Source organism: Carassius carassius, chromosome 33 (assembly GCF_963082965.1).
Source record: "Carassius carassius chromosome 33, fCarCar2.1, whole genome shotgun sequence".
In the NCBI taxonomy this organism is placed as follows: domain Eukaryota; kingdom Metazoa; phylum Chordata; class Actinopteri; order Cypriniformes; family Cyprinidae; genus Carassius; species Carassius carassius.
Window position 1 is genome coordinate 18,241,869 of NC_081787.1, and position 17,698 is coordinate 18,259,566.

At 36.5% G+C, this 17,698-nt stretch overlaps 2 protein-coding genes across 2 annotated transcripts in view; one reads left to right on the forward strand and one right to left on the reverse strand.

Annotated features, from left to right (window-relative positions):
* LOC132113904 (syntaxin-5-like) overlaps positions 1-8,234 on the forward strand; it is an 8,827-nt gene extending 593 nt beyond the window's left edge. The window contains exons 2-11 of the mRNA XM_059521954.1: positions 429-686; positions 4,461-4,528; positions 4,649-4,704; positions 4,943-5,013; positions 5,189-5,305; positions 5,519-5,575; positions 5,868-5,949; positions 6,438-6,544; positions 6,675-6,796; positions 7,528-8,234. Coding sequence (XP_059377937.1) covers positions 618-686; positions 4,461-4,528; positions 4,649-4,704; positions 4,943-5,013; positions 5,189-5,305; positions 5,519-5,575; positions 5,868-5,949; positions 6,438-6,544; positions 6,675-6,796; positions 7,528-7,687 — 909 coding nt within the window. The 5' untranslated portion in view covers positions 429-617 and the 3' untranslated portion in view covers positions 7,688-8,234. The remainder of the gene's footprint in view (positions 1-428; positions 687-4,460; positions 4,529-4,648; positions 4,705-4,942; positions 5,014-5,188; positions 5,306-5,518; positions 5,576-5,867; positions 5,950-6,437; positions 6,545-6,674; positions 6,797-7,527) is intronic.
* A 1,664-nt stretch (positions 8,235-9,898) lies between these two features.
* On the reverse strand, positions 9,899-12,887 carry LOC132114278 (protein RD3-like). Its single transcript, XM_059522390.1, has 3 exons — positions 12,715-12,887; positions 11,561-11,862; positions 9,899-10,573 (listed from the first exon to the last, which is right to left on the reverse strand). The coding sequence occupies exons 2-3, from the start codon at positions 11,860-11,862 to the stop codon at positions 10,210-10,212; spliced, it is 666 nt and encodes a 221-aa protein (XP_059378373.1). The 5' UTR covers positions 12,715-12,887; the 3' UTR covers positions 9,899-10,209.
* Positions 12,888-17,698: the final 4,811 nt, after the last annotated feature.

Sequence of the window (17,698 nt, forward strand, 5' to 3'; positions counted from 1 at the left end):
CATTGACTATTAGCAATAACCCGGTCGCGCACGGCCATGTAAACACCGGCAAAAACCCGGATATGCTCATATCCCGGTTTTTAAAAACCGGGATATTATACCTATTCATTATCCGCCTGCTGCTGTTGTTGTTGTTGTCTTTGGATACAGGAAGAAGTATCGGAAATGACGCATATTGCGTCTTGTTGTCCGTACGTCCAGACGCTAACCGTGCGTCGCCGTTTACATCGGGATTGGCGACTGATTACACATTCCATGCATACAGGAGTAACTCTCTCTGCTCACGCATGTAAACGGGTTATCCCGAAAGTTTCAGAAACCCAAATAGTGACCTTAACCCGACCATAACCCGAATCTTAACAGCATGTAAACGTAGTCACTGACAATCAAAGTTCAGGTCATTGATTGATTGATTCTGTGATCCTCAGATGATGTGCGGAGTCGCTGGAGAACATTCAACTCTTCCAAGCTTTTAGTAACATCTGAAGTCTGAAGTGTTTGCTTTGGCCTCATAAAGGCCCCAGCAGAGACTTTCACAGCAGCCGGTCCCCCTCAGATTCACTGTCACATATACACATCCTGATACTGTTGAGGGAAAGAGGTTCTGCAGCATTATCATGACGTGTCGGGACCGCACAATTGAGTTCCAGTCGGCTTGTAAGTCACTGCAGGGGAGACAGTTACAGGTATGTGAATATTAAATACATTTGAAACTGTGGTGTCATTTGTATTGAATCCACAAATCAGTGTGGTTTCCACAGATGCTTAAACTATGTGTTGCTTATTACATATTATTTTAGAGGATATAATATCAGCACACTTTACATTTAAAGTTTTTAAAGTTCACCCAACAAATAAATATTTTTGTCATGATTTGCTGACCCTTTTCTTTTGGTCATGAAAAATTATTTATACTAGGCAGAAAGTGAGCTGCTCTTTTCATGCATCAAAAGTAAAAGTTGATTGATACTGCTCAACTTTAGAAAGGCACTATGCAAGCTATTTAAAAGCAGTGTAAATCCCCATACACTTCCCTTGAATAAAAAAAAGGAAAGCTTTCTGCCCTAGTCCTCATTTTCTGTTTTATGCAAGTAAATTTGTCATTATATTTGTAGCTTTTCATGTTACACTTTTGTTATTGGCTCAATTTACTCACCTTAAGTCCATACAATATTTTTTATTTTTTGTTAGGAAATGATTTAGAAAAATCTAGCAATAAAGTGGGGGAATATTTATTTGGTCCCCTGCTGATTTAGGTTTGCCCACTCACACAGAAATTAAGGGTCTGTATTTTTATGGTAGTTTTATTTTAATGCATAGAGACAGAATACCAACCAAAAAAAAAACACATAGACCGTTTCATTGGGCGCACACACCTGGCCCTAAGTTAACTTCTGGTCTATGTTTGTTTCTTACACTGGCTATAGCGCCGTCTACAAACACAGTTAAAGTTAAGGTGATGAGAAGAATGAAGTTGGGCTCAGTTGGTTGTGCTGTGGGATCTGTTTCCCAAACATTTATTTATTTGTAGTGCTCACAATATCAAAACTGACTGATTTTCCAAAAGGATTTGTTGGAGAAACATGAGCATGTACTGCAAATTAAAAAAATCTAAATGAGGCTATTTCTGAAGGAAGACTATCTTTAATTAGTCTGTTAAATGATCAATGTCATTTTCATTTTATCTTGCATGTTATATGCATTCTAAAGTAGTGTTTGTGAGCTCAGCGCTGTTTTGTGTACAGCAGTTATTGGGGAAACCTCTGTTTCTCCTGCTTTAAAGCACCTCCTGCTGGCAGAATGAATTTGCATTTTCAGTAAATCTGATTTACGCAGAAAAATAATCTACCGTACTCTAGAGGGACTACTTAGTTGTTGTTATTGATTCTATTTGGAAGTCTACAGGAAGTTAAATTAGGGGCACAAAAGCATGCATGTGCAGTAATGTTTGTTGTTGTTGTTGAAACGGTCTATATAAAGGTTAGAAATTGATTTGCATTTCAGTGAGTGAAATAAGTATTTGTTCCCATACCAACCAGCAAGAATTCTGGCTCCCACAGATTGGTTATGTGCCCATGAGGATCACAGATTAGTCCTGTCACTTTAAGAAGTTACTCCTAATTTCAGCTCGTTAGGTGTATAATACACCTGTCCAAACAATCTGTATCTTCCATTGCAACCTCTCCCACCATCATGGGCAAGACCTAAGACTGTCAAAGGATGTCAGAGACAAGATTGAAGATCTGCACAAAGCAGGAATGGGCTACAAGACCATCAGCAAGAAGCTTGGTGAGAAGGAGACAACTGTTGGTCTGATTATTCGGAAATGGAAGAAATACAAAACAACAATCAAAAGTCTGGAGCTCCGTGCAAGATCTTGTCTCATGGGGTAAAGATGATCATAAGAAAGGTGAGAGATCAGCCCCGAAATACACGGTAGGGGCTTATTAATGATCTTAAGGCAGTTGGACCACATTCACCAAGCAAAACGTACTACACCGCAGTGTACTGAAATCCTGCAGCACCTGCAAGATCCCGCTGCTCAAGAAGGCACAAGTACAGGCCCATTTAAAGTTTGCCAAAGAACATCTAAATGATTCAAAAAAGGTTTGGGAGAAAGTGCTGTGGTCAGATGAGACCAAAATTGAGCTCTTTGTCATTAACTCGACTCACTGTGTTTGGAGCTAGAGAAATGCTGACTATGACCCCAAGAACACCATCCCTACAGTGAAGCACAGTGGTGGAAACATTATGCTTGGGGACTGTTTTTCTGCTAAGGGTACAGGACGAGTTCACTCCATAGAGGGGAAAATGTACGGGGCCATGTACTGTAAAATCTTGGACGAGAACCTCCTTCCCTCAGCCAAAACACTAACGTTGGGTCATGGATGGGTCTTCCAGCATGACAACGACCTGAAACATACCTACGGGGCAACAAAGGAGTGGCTCAAGAAGCACATTAAGTTCATGGAGTGGTTTAGCCAGTCTCCAGACCTCAATCCTGTAGAAAATCTGTGGAGGGAGCTGAAACTTTGAGTTGCCAAATGACAGCCAAGAAACCTTAAGGATTTAGAGAGAATCTGTAAAGAGGAGTGGATCATCCCTCCTGAGGTGTGTGCAAACATTGTGACCAACTACAAAAAAAGTCTTACCTCTTTGGTTGCCAACAAGAGTTTCTGCACCAAGTAATAAGTCATGTTTTGCTTGAGGATCAAATACTTATTTCACCCCCACTGTACATCACTTGTAAATTCAAAATGTAAATGAGTTTGTTTCTTGATAGGAACAAATTGAGAACTTAGCCTTACATCACTTGCTCACCAATGGACCATCTGCATTGAACTATATATATAATATATATATGTATGTATATATATATGTGTGTGTGTGTGTGTGTATACATGTTTATATATATATATATTAGGTATATATATTAGGTATGCACCGAATCAAGATTTTTTGGGTTCGGCCGAAACCGAATACCGAATCCTACTCGCATCCTCATTCCATTAACACAGTAAAACACATTAATGAAGTAAACAACGTCCACAGAAGTGTATTTTTCATTTTATTTTAACTGTAAAAAATAAAAATAAAATAAGATTAGCCAACATTATGCCAGGATGACAAGTGGGGAAAAAACTATTTTGACAATTACCATAAGCCTATGCTTACCCAAGTACAAACCAAAACCTTTCAATAAATGGGCAACAATGCGAAGAAAAGTGTTATTCTTTTCTTTTTTAAACCAGAATAGTAGGCAGTTTTTATTTATAACAGTACTAGGCTACAATTAGAACAGTAGACAAATATTACGGAAAATATTACGGAAGATCACACACATCTCCTGCCTCATAATTTAAATTAATGTAAAACCTCTAACCTTTCACATGAAATTAGAGTTTCCTTTAAAAAAACAAGACGCTCTGCATTAACAGGTGACAGCCGGTTGCGAGTGTGGGAACGAATGTCCCCAGCAGTACTGAAAAGTCTTTCACTTGGCACAGATGTTGGTGGCACACAGAGGTTGATCTTTGCCATTTTTGCCACCAGTGGAAATCGCTGCCGGTTTGTCTTCCCCCACTGAATAGGGGCCTCTCTAAGAGGAATCAAAGGCTCACCGAGAAAAATGCTTATCTCCACGTCAGCGCCCAATGTGACTGGCTCTGTATTGCTACAGAACGGTCCTCATGTAAACACCATCCCGTAATCAACAGTCGTGTGACTTCGACCAGCGTAGCGCAAGCCTAGGGTTCGGTTCGGTGGAAAAAAAAAATCTAAGGTTCGGCCGAAACCGAACCCCATCAAAAAGCCCAGTATTCGGCCGAATCCGAATCCTGGATTCGGTGCATCCCTAATATATATGTTTATCATTTTTGGCTGAATTATTCTTTAATCTCTTCTATTAGAGGAAATTAAATTTGGTACATGTAAAAATATTTCTTCTTCTGTCTTTTCAGAATGGGACTCACAATAAACCTGCCATTAATGCCATTAAACAGCGCAGTGACTTCACTCTTATGGCCAAGTAAGAGTTCAGATCCCTCCTATTTGGTCTTTGCCCACAGTTCTTTTCACTTCAGTGTGCCTTGTCCTGCTTCCTTGAAACTTTGCCCCCCTGAAATCTTGTTTTGTTTCTCTGTAACAGGAGAATTGGGAAAGACTTGAGCAACACATTTGCCAAGCTTGAAAAGCTTACAATTTGTAAGTAACGTGTCAGTATTACTAATAAGATTTAAGGATGCTCTTATTTTTTTGTCGTATTAGACTCTGTTATGGTGGAAAAATTTGTATTTTAATTTTTAACAGTTCTGATGCTCACTTGTCCATTATTTGGTGGTTCCCTAGTTTACTTCGAGGTCTAATATAGAGTTATCTATTTCTAAAGTACACTGTATGCTCTGGTGTCATTATGAACTTATTTTCTCCCCTTCACTCCTAGTGGCCAAAAGGAAGTCTTTGTTTGATGATAAAGCAGTGGAGATTGAGGAGCTAACATACATTATTAAACAGGTTAGTGATGTCTGTGTTGTCATTCTCCATATCAGTCATATGAAATCATATTTATATAAATCTCAGTACTTGCTTGTAGAAGTTACCTGTAGGAATCTTGGTATCTGTTTACCAGAATCCTTCAGCATACATACTGTGTAAGAGCAACTTCTTGATATATATTGTCTCTCCTCAGGACATCAACAGTCTTAATAAGCAGATAGCGCAGCTGCAAGACCTCGTACGATCCCGCAGTGGGCAAAATGGCCGTCACATCCAGACACATTCCAACACAATTGTTGTATCCCTGCAGGTACAATCGTCTATCTGATGTTCCTTTAGTGCACACATATAACAAACTCTCCAGGAAGCGTCATCTCAAATATCCCCTGCTGTAGACAGTAGGGGTGGTTGATCTGGTTTTGATTGACATGAGATGACTTGACGAGCCACCACACCTTTCATTTTCCTGCTGTGATATAGTACATGCTGTAAACAGTCTTATCTGTAAATGTTTGTGTTGCAGTCCAAGTTGGCATCAATGTCAAATGATTTCAAGTCAGTCCTGGAAGTGAGAACAGAGGTGAGTGTTTGTTTTGTTTTTTTAATGATCAGTGCCACACTTTTATAACATCCTCAATTCTGTGTCAAGCAGCTGTTAGACTTTTAAATATTTAATCGGAGCCTTAGCGAAACAAAAACACAGAAAGTGTGCTTACTGTGCATCATGGTCCTATGAAACTACCTGCTCTTTCTTTTGATTTTCAAACTAGTTCCATGTAGTTTTCTTTTGTTTTAATAACATTTAGTTCAGTTGTAATTAGCGAACAATACTTTGTTTTAACTGAAGCATATCTGTCCTGTTGTGTGTTTAGAATCTGAAGCAGCAGCGCAGCAGAAGAGAGCATTTCTCCCAGGCCCCTGTCTCAGCCTCTCCTCTGCTCACCAATAACTTCAGTATGCGGCTGCTTTAGTACTGTTATTTTCGTTTTATTTTCATTCAGTGCTTTTAATTTCAATAAAGCTATAATGCTTTATGGCTAGTTAATATATAGTATAAATAGTGTTGTGCTGTGAAAATACAATCATTTACTACCAGTGCCATCAGCAGAAACATTTTGAAATATTTTATACTTGGTAAATTGATCAAAACTATAAAATAATGGTAGTTATGTAGCCACTAAACACAAATTAAAACTTATTTGTTGAATTTATTATAATCTTTTAAAATACTGTTATTAATGTTACTATTATTTTTGTAATTCTATGTATGTATGTTTATTATTATTATAACCTATATATTTTATAGTGTTTTTTGTTTTGTTATTTGAAAATCAGAGTTATTCACCTTGTCACATTACTCAAATTATATATGGTTTTGTATGCACAATTGGTGTCTTTGCTTTGTATTTAATAAGTCTTTTTTCATTTCTTGGTTCTGGCAGATAGCTCAGTTCTGATGCAGGATGAGTCCAGGAGTCTTGCAGGAGAGGTGGCCATCGACATGGACTCTAGAGCAAACCCTCTGCAGCTGCAGCTCATCGATGAACAGGTATCAGTCCCTCAGGAAATTAGAAATGGATTGTAGTCTAGGCTGCTGCTTGTAGCTGAAGCTTTGCATGTATGATAAATGTTGAATGTCCGTTTTCATTACGAAATGTCCTTTTGTTATGTTTACGTAGGACTCGTATATACAGAGCCGAGCGGATACCATGCAGAACATTGAGAGCACCATTGTGGAGTTGGGCTCCATCTTTCAGCAGTTGGCGCACATGGTCAAAGAGCAGGAAGAGACGATTCAGAGGTCAGACTACCACACAAATGCATACACACCACATGAAACAACATACTGCAAAACCACCGACTCCACAGTACATGCTGTAGAAACCACACACAAATGCTTAGTCTTACTTTTTTTACTAGTCAGCATCAGTTGATGTGTGCAAACTGTCAAAAATGTATTTAGGTGTATTTGTGCAAAAATAGTAGGCGCAATGTAGCTTAATGTGATTGTGACACTTCAAAAGGTGATGATTTAATACCGTATTTTCCGGACTATAAGTCACACTTTTTTCATAGTTTGGCTGTTCCTGCGACTTATAGTCAGGTGCGACTTATTTATCAAAATTAATTTGACATGATCCAAGAGAAATGAACCAAGAGAAAACATTACCTTCTCCAGCCACGAGAGGGCGCTCTATGCTGCTCAGTGCTCCTGAAGCCTACCACTGAGCAGCATATAGCGCCCTCTCATGGCTGGAGACGGTAATGTTTTCTCTTGGTTCTAAATAAATGCGACTTATAGTCCAGTGCGACTTATATATATGTCTTTTTTCCTCGTCATGACGTATTTTTGGACCAATGGGACTTATACTTAGGTGCGACTTATAGTCCAAAAAATACGGTACATGCTTTTGTGTGCATTTGTGAAAAAAAGAGTAAAAAGTCAAAACATTTATTAAGACTGATTTAATCATGATGTTGTTGTCAGAGACTGTAAAGTCATATTCACTGTCTGATTCTGTTGATGACCAGGATCGATGCCAATGTGGAGGACACCCAGCTGAATGTGGAAATGGCCCATAGCGAGATCCTGAAGTACTTCCAGTCCGTCTCCTCTAATCGCTGGCTCATGATCAAGATATTCCTTGTTCTCATCATCTTCTTTATCATCTTTGTGGTCTTCCTCGCCTGAGAAGGATATACCCGAGCATAAGGAGGGATGAAAACGGAGCCAAAGGGTTTGAAGGACGATGGATGGACTAATGGACTTAAGTCCACATTCAATGGACTTATGGGCGAATGTGCAAAATCACAAGTGGACCGGACTCTTTGGGTTGAGTGGGGTGGGTTGGGGTTCTGATGCTCATTAGTGGGTTAGTCAGAGTATCTTGAGTCAGATGTTAATTCTGTCAACTGTCCGACTTCAGCTCTCTTACTCTGGAGGGAGATGGAGGATAATGGTGATGCTGAAGAAGGTGGAGATTTACTGTGTATTTAAATAGAGAGGAGGGTGTTCTGATTCACTCTGTTCTCTTTAAGCTTCATCTGCATTAACATTCAGGCCTTCGTTTCTTATTAATAATCACATATTAAAAGAGAAGGCTTTTTCCCAAGTGGTTTGATTCTCCAAACTGGTTTAGTTTGTTCTTCTCAGACAGTGTTGTCCATAATCAGATAACATTTTTACAGTAAATTAAATGAGACCTGATTCTCCTCATAAAATAAGCCTGATAATAATACTTCCCCATTACTCTTTATTAATGTGTTTTTATATCTAAGACATGCCATTTATGGGTGAATCTCTAACAAAGAAATATCAGAGTCATATTTCACCCCAAAGGCTGCAAGGGAAAAATTATTTATAATTAATATAATTAATTTATAATTATAAATTATTTTATAATTTATAATTGTATTTTTATAATTATATTTTTAAGACAAAAAGTGATGTCTATTTTAGGACCATTATGGCATTTTTTCATGAAAACTAAGTTCTTATATGAAATATTTGAAGAAATAATTGCTGTATAATAATGATAATGATTATATCTAGTGTGATCTTTTTTTATTATTAGTAACAGTATAAATTAAATTCATTACAACAAATGCGATCGTGTACTCACCAATGTTCTTATAAATGAGTAAATTTATAATTTAATGTATAAGTTTATCAACATTCATGGGAAATTTGGAGGAAATAGTGCTTAGTATTGAAATAATGCCAAAAAGCAAAAAAAAAAAAAATATGTATGTATATCTTAATGGTCCTAAAAAATAGACTTAATTTTCCTTTTTGGGTGGTAAAATAGAAGTCTGACATTTTCTACCATTTTCATGAGATTCTCCCTTCTAGTATTGAGGCCTTCTGATCGCAGGCCCTGTAAATATGGGGTCTGTAATATTATATATGGTTTAGAAACTTTCAGGTTCTTCTTTTTTTAAGTTTGATTCTGCCAAATACACAAGGAGTTAGAAGAAGTTGCCTGGTCTTGTGATTTTGCTTAGTCCAGGAATAAACCAGATGCGAATGAAGACCAGTGTTTTATACACTACTATAGAATGAAAAACCGATCTGTACTCAGAGAAACTGGATGCGTTTCCTTCGTTTGTGAGGAGCAACCTCGGCCTGATGAACTATTGGCCACATGCACACAGAACTGAAGATCAGCTCCTTCATGCTGCGATGCTGTGAATAATGAAACCGGAGAGGGAGCTGGCAGAGATGATGTTTTCTTCATATAGAAGCTGCATTTTCAAGGTCAAACTCTAGTTTTGTAAATCACAGACTTTCTTTCTCCCACACACGCCACATAATCTCAAATCAAACTCATGAACGATGTACAGTGTATTATTTAATGAGCACTTTCTACGAAGACTCTTGTTTCCAGGCTTTTTTAGCTGAACGTTCTGCATCTCTTGTATAAACTGGACACTGTTGTAACGTAAGGACAAACAGTACATATTAAAACACATCTGAGAAACGGATTATGGCTAATGTTGCTTTTATCGCAGTGGCTGTAGATTTTGTGGAGCGAAAAAAAACCCTGCCAAAAATATTAAAAGAAAACGGTGCATAATGGAAATTAATTTGGTTTTGTTTTAATAATTCATCACTTTTCATCTTTTGATGGTTTTATTTTGTTAATTTTTTTTATGGTGAAATTGTAGTGCTTAAAAATAATAACAAAAAAAATGGTGTACAATTAACCAATTTTGTGTTTGCAGTAAAATATAAACGTTATTTTATCTACATTTTCCCACCACTTTTTGTGGTTTAAATATAACTTTTTAAAAAATCTTATTTTGTTCCCTTATTTTAGAAATCCTCCTCCTTCCCCGTATAACTGCACCCCACCCCCCTTTTTTTTTCTTTCAGAAATAAGACCTGGTCATACTCCGTATGTATTTTGTGAGCTCCACATACATTTATGCCAAATATTCACATCTATATTTACATCCAAATATTCAAAATATTTAAGCACACATTAGAAAGTAAAAACATATGTCTTACATATGCCTATACCCGTGTTCTTTGGTTTAAATAACAAATGAGTATTTGTTTTACAATCAGAAAGCATAAGCTTTTGTCTTTCACGATGTCTCCTAGAATCTGATTTTTCTTCCTCTTCATTGGCAGCTTACCTTGAAGGCTGCATTTCCTTCAAGCTTTTCAAATTCTTCTTTCCTCTGTCTATTCATCTTTCTTCTTCTTGTTCAGCTCTGGGCCTCCTGCTCAAGAGGAGTGATCTCTGGCATGCTGAGGCTCCGTCCCTTCCTGGTGCGTATGGCAGTTGCCTCCTGTTCAGCTGCTTCCTCGTCTTCATCAGACCACGTGTTTTCCTCTTGCAGGTTGTTGCGGGACCCCCCGAAGCTTCCCTTTCCACGGTTCAGGGTGCGGAACTTGGATCGGAAGGTGACGAAGGAGAGGCTCTTGCTGCGCTGTTTTTCCCAACGGTTCGCCCGATCCTGGAGCTCTGCGTCTCCCTGAAGCTCATCCAGGCAGTTTCTTAGGACGCCCCGGAACAGTTTGGGGACATCCTGCACCTCAGGCTCAAACTCTGACACTACTTTCCTGAACCTTTCAAACAAAAAACAAATATCAGTATCTTTTAAAAGGTATTGCATGACTCACCATACCTCTTATTGGTCAGTACCTAGGGTGATTTAAGCAAAACTAAAAACATAATAAACGTTACGTGAAATAAAATAATCCTTGACAGAACTAATAGAAAATATAAAGAAAAGAAAAACTTTCTGCTAGATAAGGAAACACTTCTTGATATCAACTTGATATACAAAACTAAAACTGAATGAATAAAAAGTATATGGACATATTTAAAATAATTAAGCAAAATTCAAATCAAATAGGAAAATCTAAAAATAAAACTTTGTTGTAATTTTTCTTTTTTTTTTACAGTAAGTAAAAATGACCTTTTACAAGAAAATACTTTTTAGTTTTTCTACTTTAAACTACTAGCCATTTCTTTGTAATTAATGGTGAAATTTACAAGAAATTTCTGATTACTAGTTAGTTAACTGAACCATATTTCAGCAAAGATATCCCATTTTCATTTAAGTTTAAAATGTAGAAAAACAGCCATGTAAACAAAAACTAAAAAAAGAAAACAAATGCAATAAAAATACTTAATAAAGAAATACTAACTGAAATTAAAAGGAAAAAGGAAAATATAAAAACAAAAACTAATTCAAACAATTAGTAAAAATATATATACATTTTTTTATTTTTCTGAGAGAATCTATTAAAATAAAATAAGCTTTAACTGAAATAAAACACTACCAGATCTTATTTCAGCAATTTTCCAAGGAAACATTTCTTATTTCTTAATTTAGTTTTACTTGGGGTCCTTATATATATATATATATATATATATATATATATATATATATATATATATATATATATATATATATATATATATATATATAAATTGTCCAATAAAACAGACTACAAAAAATATAAAAATAAAATAATTCAAACTATTGATAAAATCTATAAGATTTTCTCAGTTACTAATACTAAAATAACCTGATACCTGATACCTACCTGACAATTACCGGCCCACACTGCTGAGGTGGGATCTGAGCGCAGAGGTCCTGCAGCTCCAGCACGTCTCCTGGCGTGAGCTCGTAGGGGACGTGTGGCTGAGTGCCGGCCAGCCAGCTGTAGTCTGCCGAGGACGAGCTGCGGCGTCTGCGACTCGCTGCTGCCTTCTCCAGCCGGATTCGCTCGGTCCGTTTCACCATGGCACCCAGCTCCAGCATCAAAGTGTTGGTCACCAGCTCCTCTGGAGTGCGCTGGCCGGGAACCTTCGGCTCCAGGGAAAACACTACTGACCAGGGAAACATCTGTGAGAGCAACAACCATTCAAATCTGAGTTAATGAACTTCAGGTCTTAACAGTGAGCACTTTTTGTAGGTGATTACCAGATCAGCAATTTCATTTTGAGACTTTTCGTGTTGTAAAATCTAACATTTTGCTGTCTGTCTGTCTGTCTGTCTGCATATACAGTATATATATACTAATTTAAAAAAGAAAGTGTTATTTCTATTATGATGATATTATTACTGAAAATATATTTTATTTTTCTAAATAATTAAATGTAATATTATAATGTTATGATATTATTCAACTATTACTATTATTCTTGTTGTTGTAAGGTTAGTTGTATTATTTGGAAAACTGATTTTTTTTTTTTTTTATTCCTCAGATTATTTATGGTTTATAAAGATATATTTACATTTATATCTGACTGTTTGCTTCCATGTCCATATTTAAAGGCCTGTTGCAGTGCTAAAATTAAATTTTGAATTTGCAAAAATAAAACATTTAGGAGCTATAATATCAGAGTGTATCTACACTTTCCCCCTGTGTTTGTTTCTTTGTGTCCTGCTTTTGGACTAAAGATGAATTTCCACACTTTTTTAAAATTCCTCTAAATAATGCCGCCAACACAGTGAAGATATTTGCACCCTGATAGTCTTTGCTGTAGTTTAGATAATTATTCAGTTGACTATGCAATTAATAGTTTGGATAATTATGCACATATGAGTACAAGTGTGCAACTAGAATAGAGCAGTATTCACTCTATACATCACTGCCTATATGGGATGCAAACTGTATATTAGAATTTACTTATACTGAGGTGCAAATAACATCTGATGGATATATATTTATAAGTTGCAAAAAAAGGATATTACCTTTCAAATATTGTAAGTTATATTCCTGTTTTAATGTCAAATGTCTTCAAATTGGACCTGAAAAGCAAAAACTGCAGAGCCAGAATGTTAAAATCCAGGGTTTGGTTTCCAGTCTAAGCACCCATATGAGACAGCTCTCCTTTGTGTTGTTTTAGACACTGTAAATGTGTGTGTATGTAATCCTATATAAATATGTGAGCTGGTATTTAGCTGTCTGATTAGCTCAGTGAACACACACCTTGCACTCGATGTGATCTCCTGCTCATCCGCTGGAGCTGATTGCACAATATCTCCTCATGCACAACATGTGAGCATCATGTTCATTTTACAATATTATAAAGGAATTTCTAATGAGTGACAATGTAACTCAGATCTATTAAAGAAATTGTTCACCAAAAATTTTAATTTGCTGAAAATTCACTCACCATCAAGCAATCCAGGATGAGCAGATTTGAAGAAGTTTAGCACTACATCATCACTTGCCCAACAAATGTATCCTCTGCAGTGGATGGGTGCCGTCAGAATGAGAGTCCAAACAGCTGATAAAGACATAACAATAATCAGTTAATGTCTTGTAAAGTGAAAATCTGTGTGTTTGTCATACATAAATCCATCATTAAGATGTTTTAACTTTAAACTGTCTCTTACAGACCAAATAACAGCCCATATTGTATAATATCGCTTCCTCCAGTAAAAAAAAAAAAAAAGTCCATCCTCTATTGTTTCCTCACATTAAAATTCACTGACCTATTTGTTTAGAGCTGTATTGGATTGTTTTCTTTGTCCTATTTCTCTCCTGATTCAGATGAGGCAACTTTTTCACCGGAAAAAACAACATTATGGAAAAAGGAGTCATATGTTGGATGAATGTTGGATTTCTTTCCAGCAGCTTTTTTTATTAGTTTCAGCACTTTTCACTACATGATAACTGAATGACTGGAGCGGTGTGGATTACTTATGGTGTTTTTATCAGCTGTTTGTCTCTCATTCTGACGGCACCCATTCACTGCAGAGGATCTGTTGGTGAGCAAGTGATGTAACGCCACATTTCTCCAAATCTGTTCTGATGAAGAAACAAACTCATCTAAATCTTGGATGGTCTAAGGTTGAGTAGTTTTTCAGCAAATGTACATTGTTGTTTTAACTATTCCTTTGCTAGACACCAACAGATGGTAACATCAGTTACTCAGAGGTGCTTAAGGAGTTGTGTAGCCCACTCTACATGCACACGCTGTCTTAATCATTGTGTATCTGTACCCGACAGTCTGTGTCTGACAGGCCCAGAAGAGGGAGAGAGAATAGAGCTGTAGGTGCTGTGATGGTTTCCGCACTATTCAGCACTTCAGAGGTTTAATCTGCATATGTGTGATCATGGATTACAGAGCACTCCTACACGTTTCTCAGAAACAAGAGCCGTGGCGATGGAGATAATCTGATTATGCTGTTTATGCAGGTGTAGACCAGTGAGAGTGACCAGCAGTGTTACATAATGCATGGCTGATGTAGGAGCATCCTATTTCTGTACTTCTTTTCTGCAGGTTTTTAATATTTGTTTTAAACTTCAAGATTTAAATTTTGAATGTTCTTTGAACGTCCAAAATGTCCAGTTTTTTAAATGTTTAGAAACTCCTTTTTTCATTGTTTATTAGATTTTTATACAAAACATTGCGAAAATGTCCCATTTTAGCCTAATTGCAAACATTATGGGAATGTTAGTTTTGAATGTTCTACGAAGTTATACGATTTTAGAAGGTCCAGCTAAAAATATTTTTAAAACATTCCATCGACAACATATCATGTTTTTGTGCTAACATCTTGAGAATGTCATTAAAGACCAGATGACTTGGAATAAACGTTGAACATTCCCTGAAGGTCCGAGAACATTCCCTGCTATAACCAGCAAATTTCTAGTATAATTTAAAAAAAAAAAAACTTTTCTAGGAGTTTGTGATCGAGCATAACATAAACTTTTTTTTTCCCTCAAATGTCTATGATTTTTTCTTTTCAAATCTGAAAACTTAGAAAAATTAGCAGGGGTGGTTCTAGATCAGAGTAACTGTCAATCAAATTTTTAATAATTATTTTTAAAATAGTCTTAAACTACTTTAAGTAGCCTATTATTCCTTCAGCCATTTTTCACCATGTCATGTATGCCGCAATCTCTGTAGAAGTAACCTATAACAATTTCAACTAAAATGAATGTTTCATCATGTTTCATTTATTTGACAAATAATGTTGTCAAAATTCTTTCATGCTTGTCATGTGACACACAGCAGCCACAAACTGAAATAGGCTTATGTCACTACTGAAAAAATAAATAAAAATAAAAATAAATAAATAAATAAAACCATCACAGAAAATGTTAATAGTTTCCACAACAAATAACATTACAAACCATGACTAGTACCAATTTTCCCCCTTCTTTGCAAATAATGTAAATGTAAAATAATTTGAGGTAAAACAGGCTGATATAAAGTATTTAATGATTTTATTTACTCAAGTAATTTTAAGCATTTGTGTGATTTAATTTGATTTGACAGACAGACAGACAGCAAAATGTTAGATTTTACAACACAAAAAGTCTCAAAATGAAATTGCTGATCTGGTAATCACCTACAAAAAGTGCTCACTGTTAAGACCTGAAGTTCATTAACTCAGATTTGAATGGTAGTTGCTCTCACAGATGTTTCCCTGGTCAGTAGTGTTTTCCCTGGAGCCGAAGGTTCCCGGCCAGCGCACTCCAGAGGAGCTGGTGACCAACACTTTGATGCTGGAGCTGGGTGCCATGGTGAAACGGACCGAGCGAATCCGGCTGGAGAAGGCAGCAGCGAGTCGCAGACGCCGCAGCTCGTCCTCGGCAGACTACAGCTGGCTGGCCGGCACTCAGCCACACGTCCCCTACGAGCTCACGCCAGGAGACGTGCTGGAGCTGCAGGACCTCTGCGCTCAGATCCCACCTCAGCAGTGTGGGCCGGTAATTGTCAGGTAGGTATCAGGTATCAGGTTATTTTAGTATTAGTAACTGAGAAAATCTTATAGATTTTATCAATAGTTTGAATTATTTTATTTGTATATTTTTCTTTTTAGTTAAGTGCTTTTTTGTAGTCTGTTTTATTGGACAATTTATATATATATATATATATATATATATATATATATATATATATATATATATATATATATATATATATATACTTAGAAAATGTAAAAAAAAAATTGAAAGTGTGAATCTTGTCAACTGTTCTGCGGGTGCCACCACTTCTGTTTACCTCTCAAGGCCCCGCCTCTTTAGGAACGTCACGGACCCTTCGCACGCCTCTCGTCAAATCAAGTTCTGAGGGGCTCGAGACAGCGACCGCGTGCACTCTGACTGTTAAAATAGCGACAATCTGAAACCGTTAAACGGTCAAACGCCTCACATGTAACAGATAAACATATCGGATGTGTTTCATTAACAGCCACGTAAACGGGGTTAAATACGTCAAGATCGCTGTGTTTCAAAAAGATCAACAGAAGTCCCGGTGAGTGAAGTCACTTTGTTTGATTTCACTGTAGCATTTCGTTTTTTCTGACTGACTGTATTTTGCTCTGCGTTGGTCACTCTCAATAAATAAACTATTTTTATTGCACTGCTAAAAGTCTACAGAATCGGATTCAAATTTACGTTGCTCAAAACCCGCCAGCAAATTTACCAATCATATGGAGGTTTATCTCATGAATATTAATTTGAGTATTTTTTCCCCCCACAACATTCATTCGCGAAACTTGATATTAATGAGCCTATATTTCATATTCATAGTAGGATTCATAAATTCGCTAAATTTTGTTTTCATAAATATACAGTGAATATGGATAACGTTACTGTAACCGTAAGGCGAGACTGTTGTTGACCGTCTCGGTAGCCAACACGGTTATTAACGCAGACTGGCGTCACCTGGATTTGAAGGCGCCGTCTATGATGCTTTGTAATGGAAATGAATGTGCATGAAGAGATCTGACCAGGATGTTCACAGTTTAACAGCTCAAAGAGATTCATGGACCGGATTATCCTCATTATTTTCTTTCAGCAATCCAGTTCTCACTGTTATTGACTGGGTAGAAAAACTAAAGGCAGGAGGCTGAGGGTTAATGTAAATAGATACTTTCACTATGTGTGTGTGTGTGTGTGTGTGTGTGTGTGTGTGTGTCAGTGTCTGTGGGACTATCCAAACCTTTGCTTTAATGAAATGATATGCAAGTTTCCTTCAAAGAATAGTTCACCATTAATGAAAAGGTCTTTATTTACCAACCCTTATGTTGTTCTATTGCAGAACAAACATCGACTAATTAAATCTATTTATGTATGTGTATATATACCATAGACTGTGATATATACACTGCTTTTCAATAGTTTGGGATAAGTAGATTTTTATTGTGTTTTAAAGAAGTCTCTTCTGCTCATCATGGTTGCATGTATTTGATCTAATTTTGTAAAATATTATTACCATTTAAAATGCTGGTTTTCTATTTTGATATACTTTAAAATATAATTTATTGCTGTGATCAAAGCATCAGCACCATTACTAAATTCTTAGGTGTCATTCTAATATGCTGATTTATTATTAATGTTGGACAGTTTTGCTGCTTCATATTTTTTTTCTGATCAAATGAATGCAGCCATGATGAGCAAAAGAGGCTTAAAAAAAAAAAAAAAAACATTAAAAATCGTACTGATCTTTTAATCTCTAAAATTACCAAAAAGGTTATCAAATCACCAAATATCATAAAATTGGTGCATACGACTCAAGCTCTATAATCCAAATCTTATGAAAATGTTGTGCACAAAACCAACCGAAATAACTGATTATGCACAAAAATCTTGACATCTGCCTTAGCTCAACTTCGCCTGTTCATTCTGTGAATGAATTGTTCTCTCGAGTCAAATAGTTTCATTTAATTTATTGATCTATTTCATAAAAGGCAGTCTGAATGATTCATTCATGAA

Excerpts from the sequence above, each read along its gene's own strand:
- LOC132114278 (XM_059522390.1), bottom strand. The coding sequence starts at position 11,862 with ATGTTTCCCTGGTCAGTAGTGTTTTCCCTGGAGCCGAAGGTTCCCGGC. Across the intron at positions 10,574-11,560 it reads TGTGGGCCGGTAATTGTCAG|GTTCAGGAAAGTAGTGTCAG; the intron begins GTAGGTATCAGG and ends TTTGTTTGAAAG.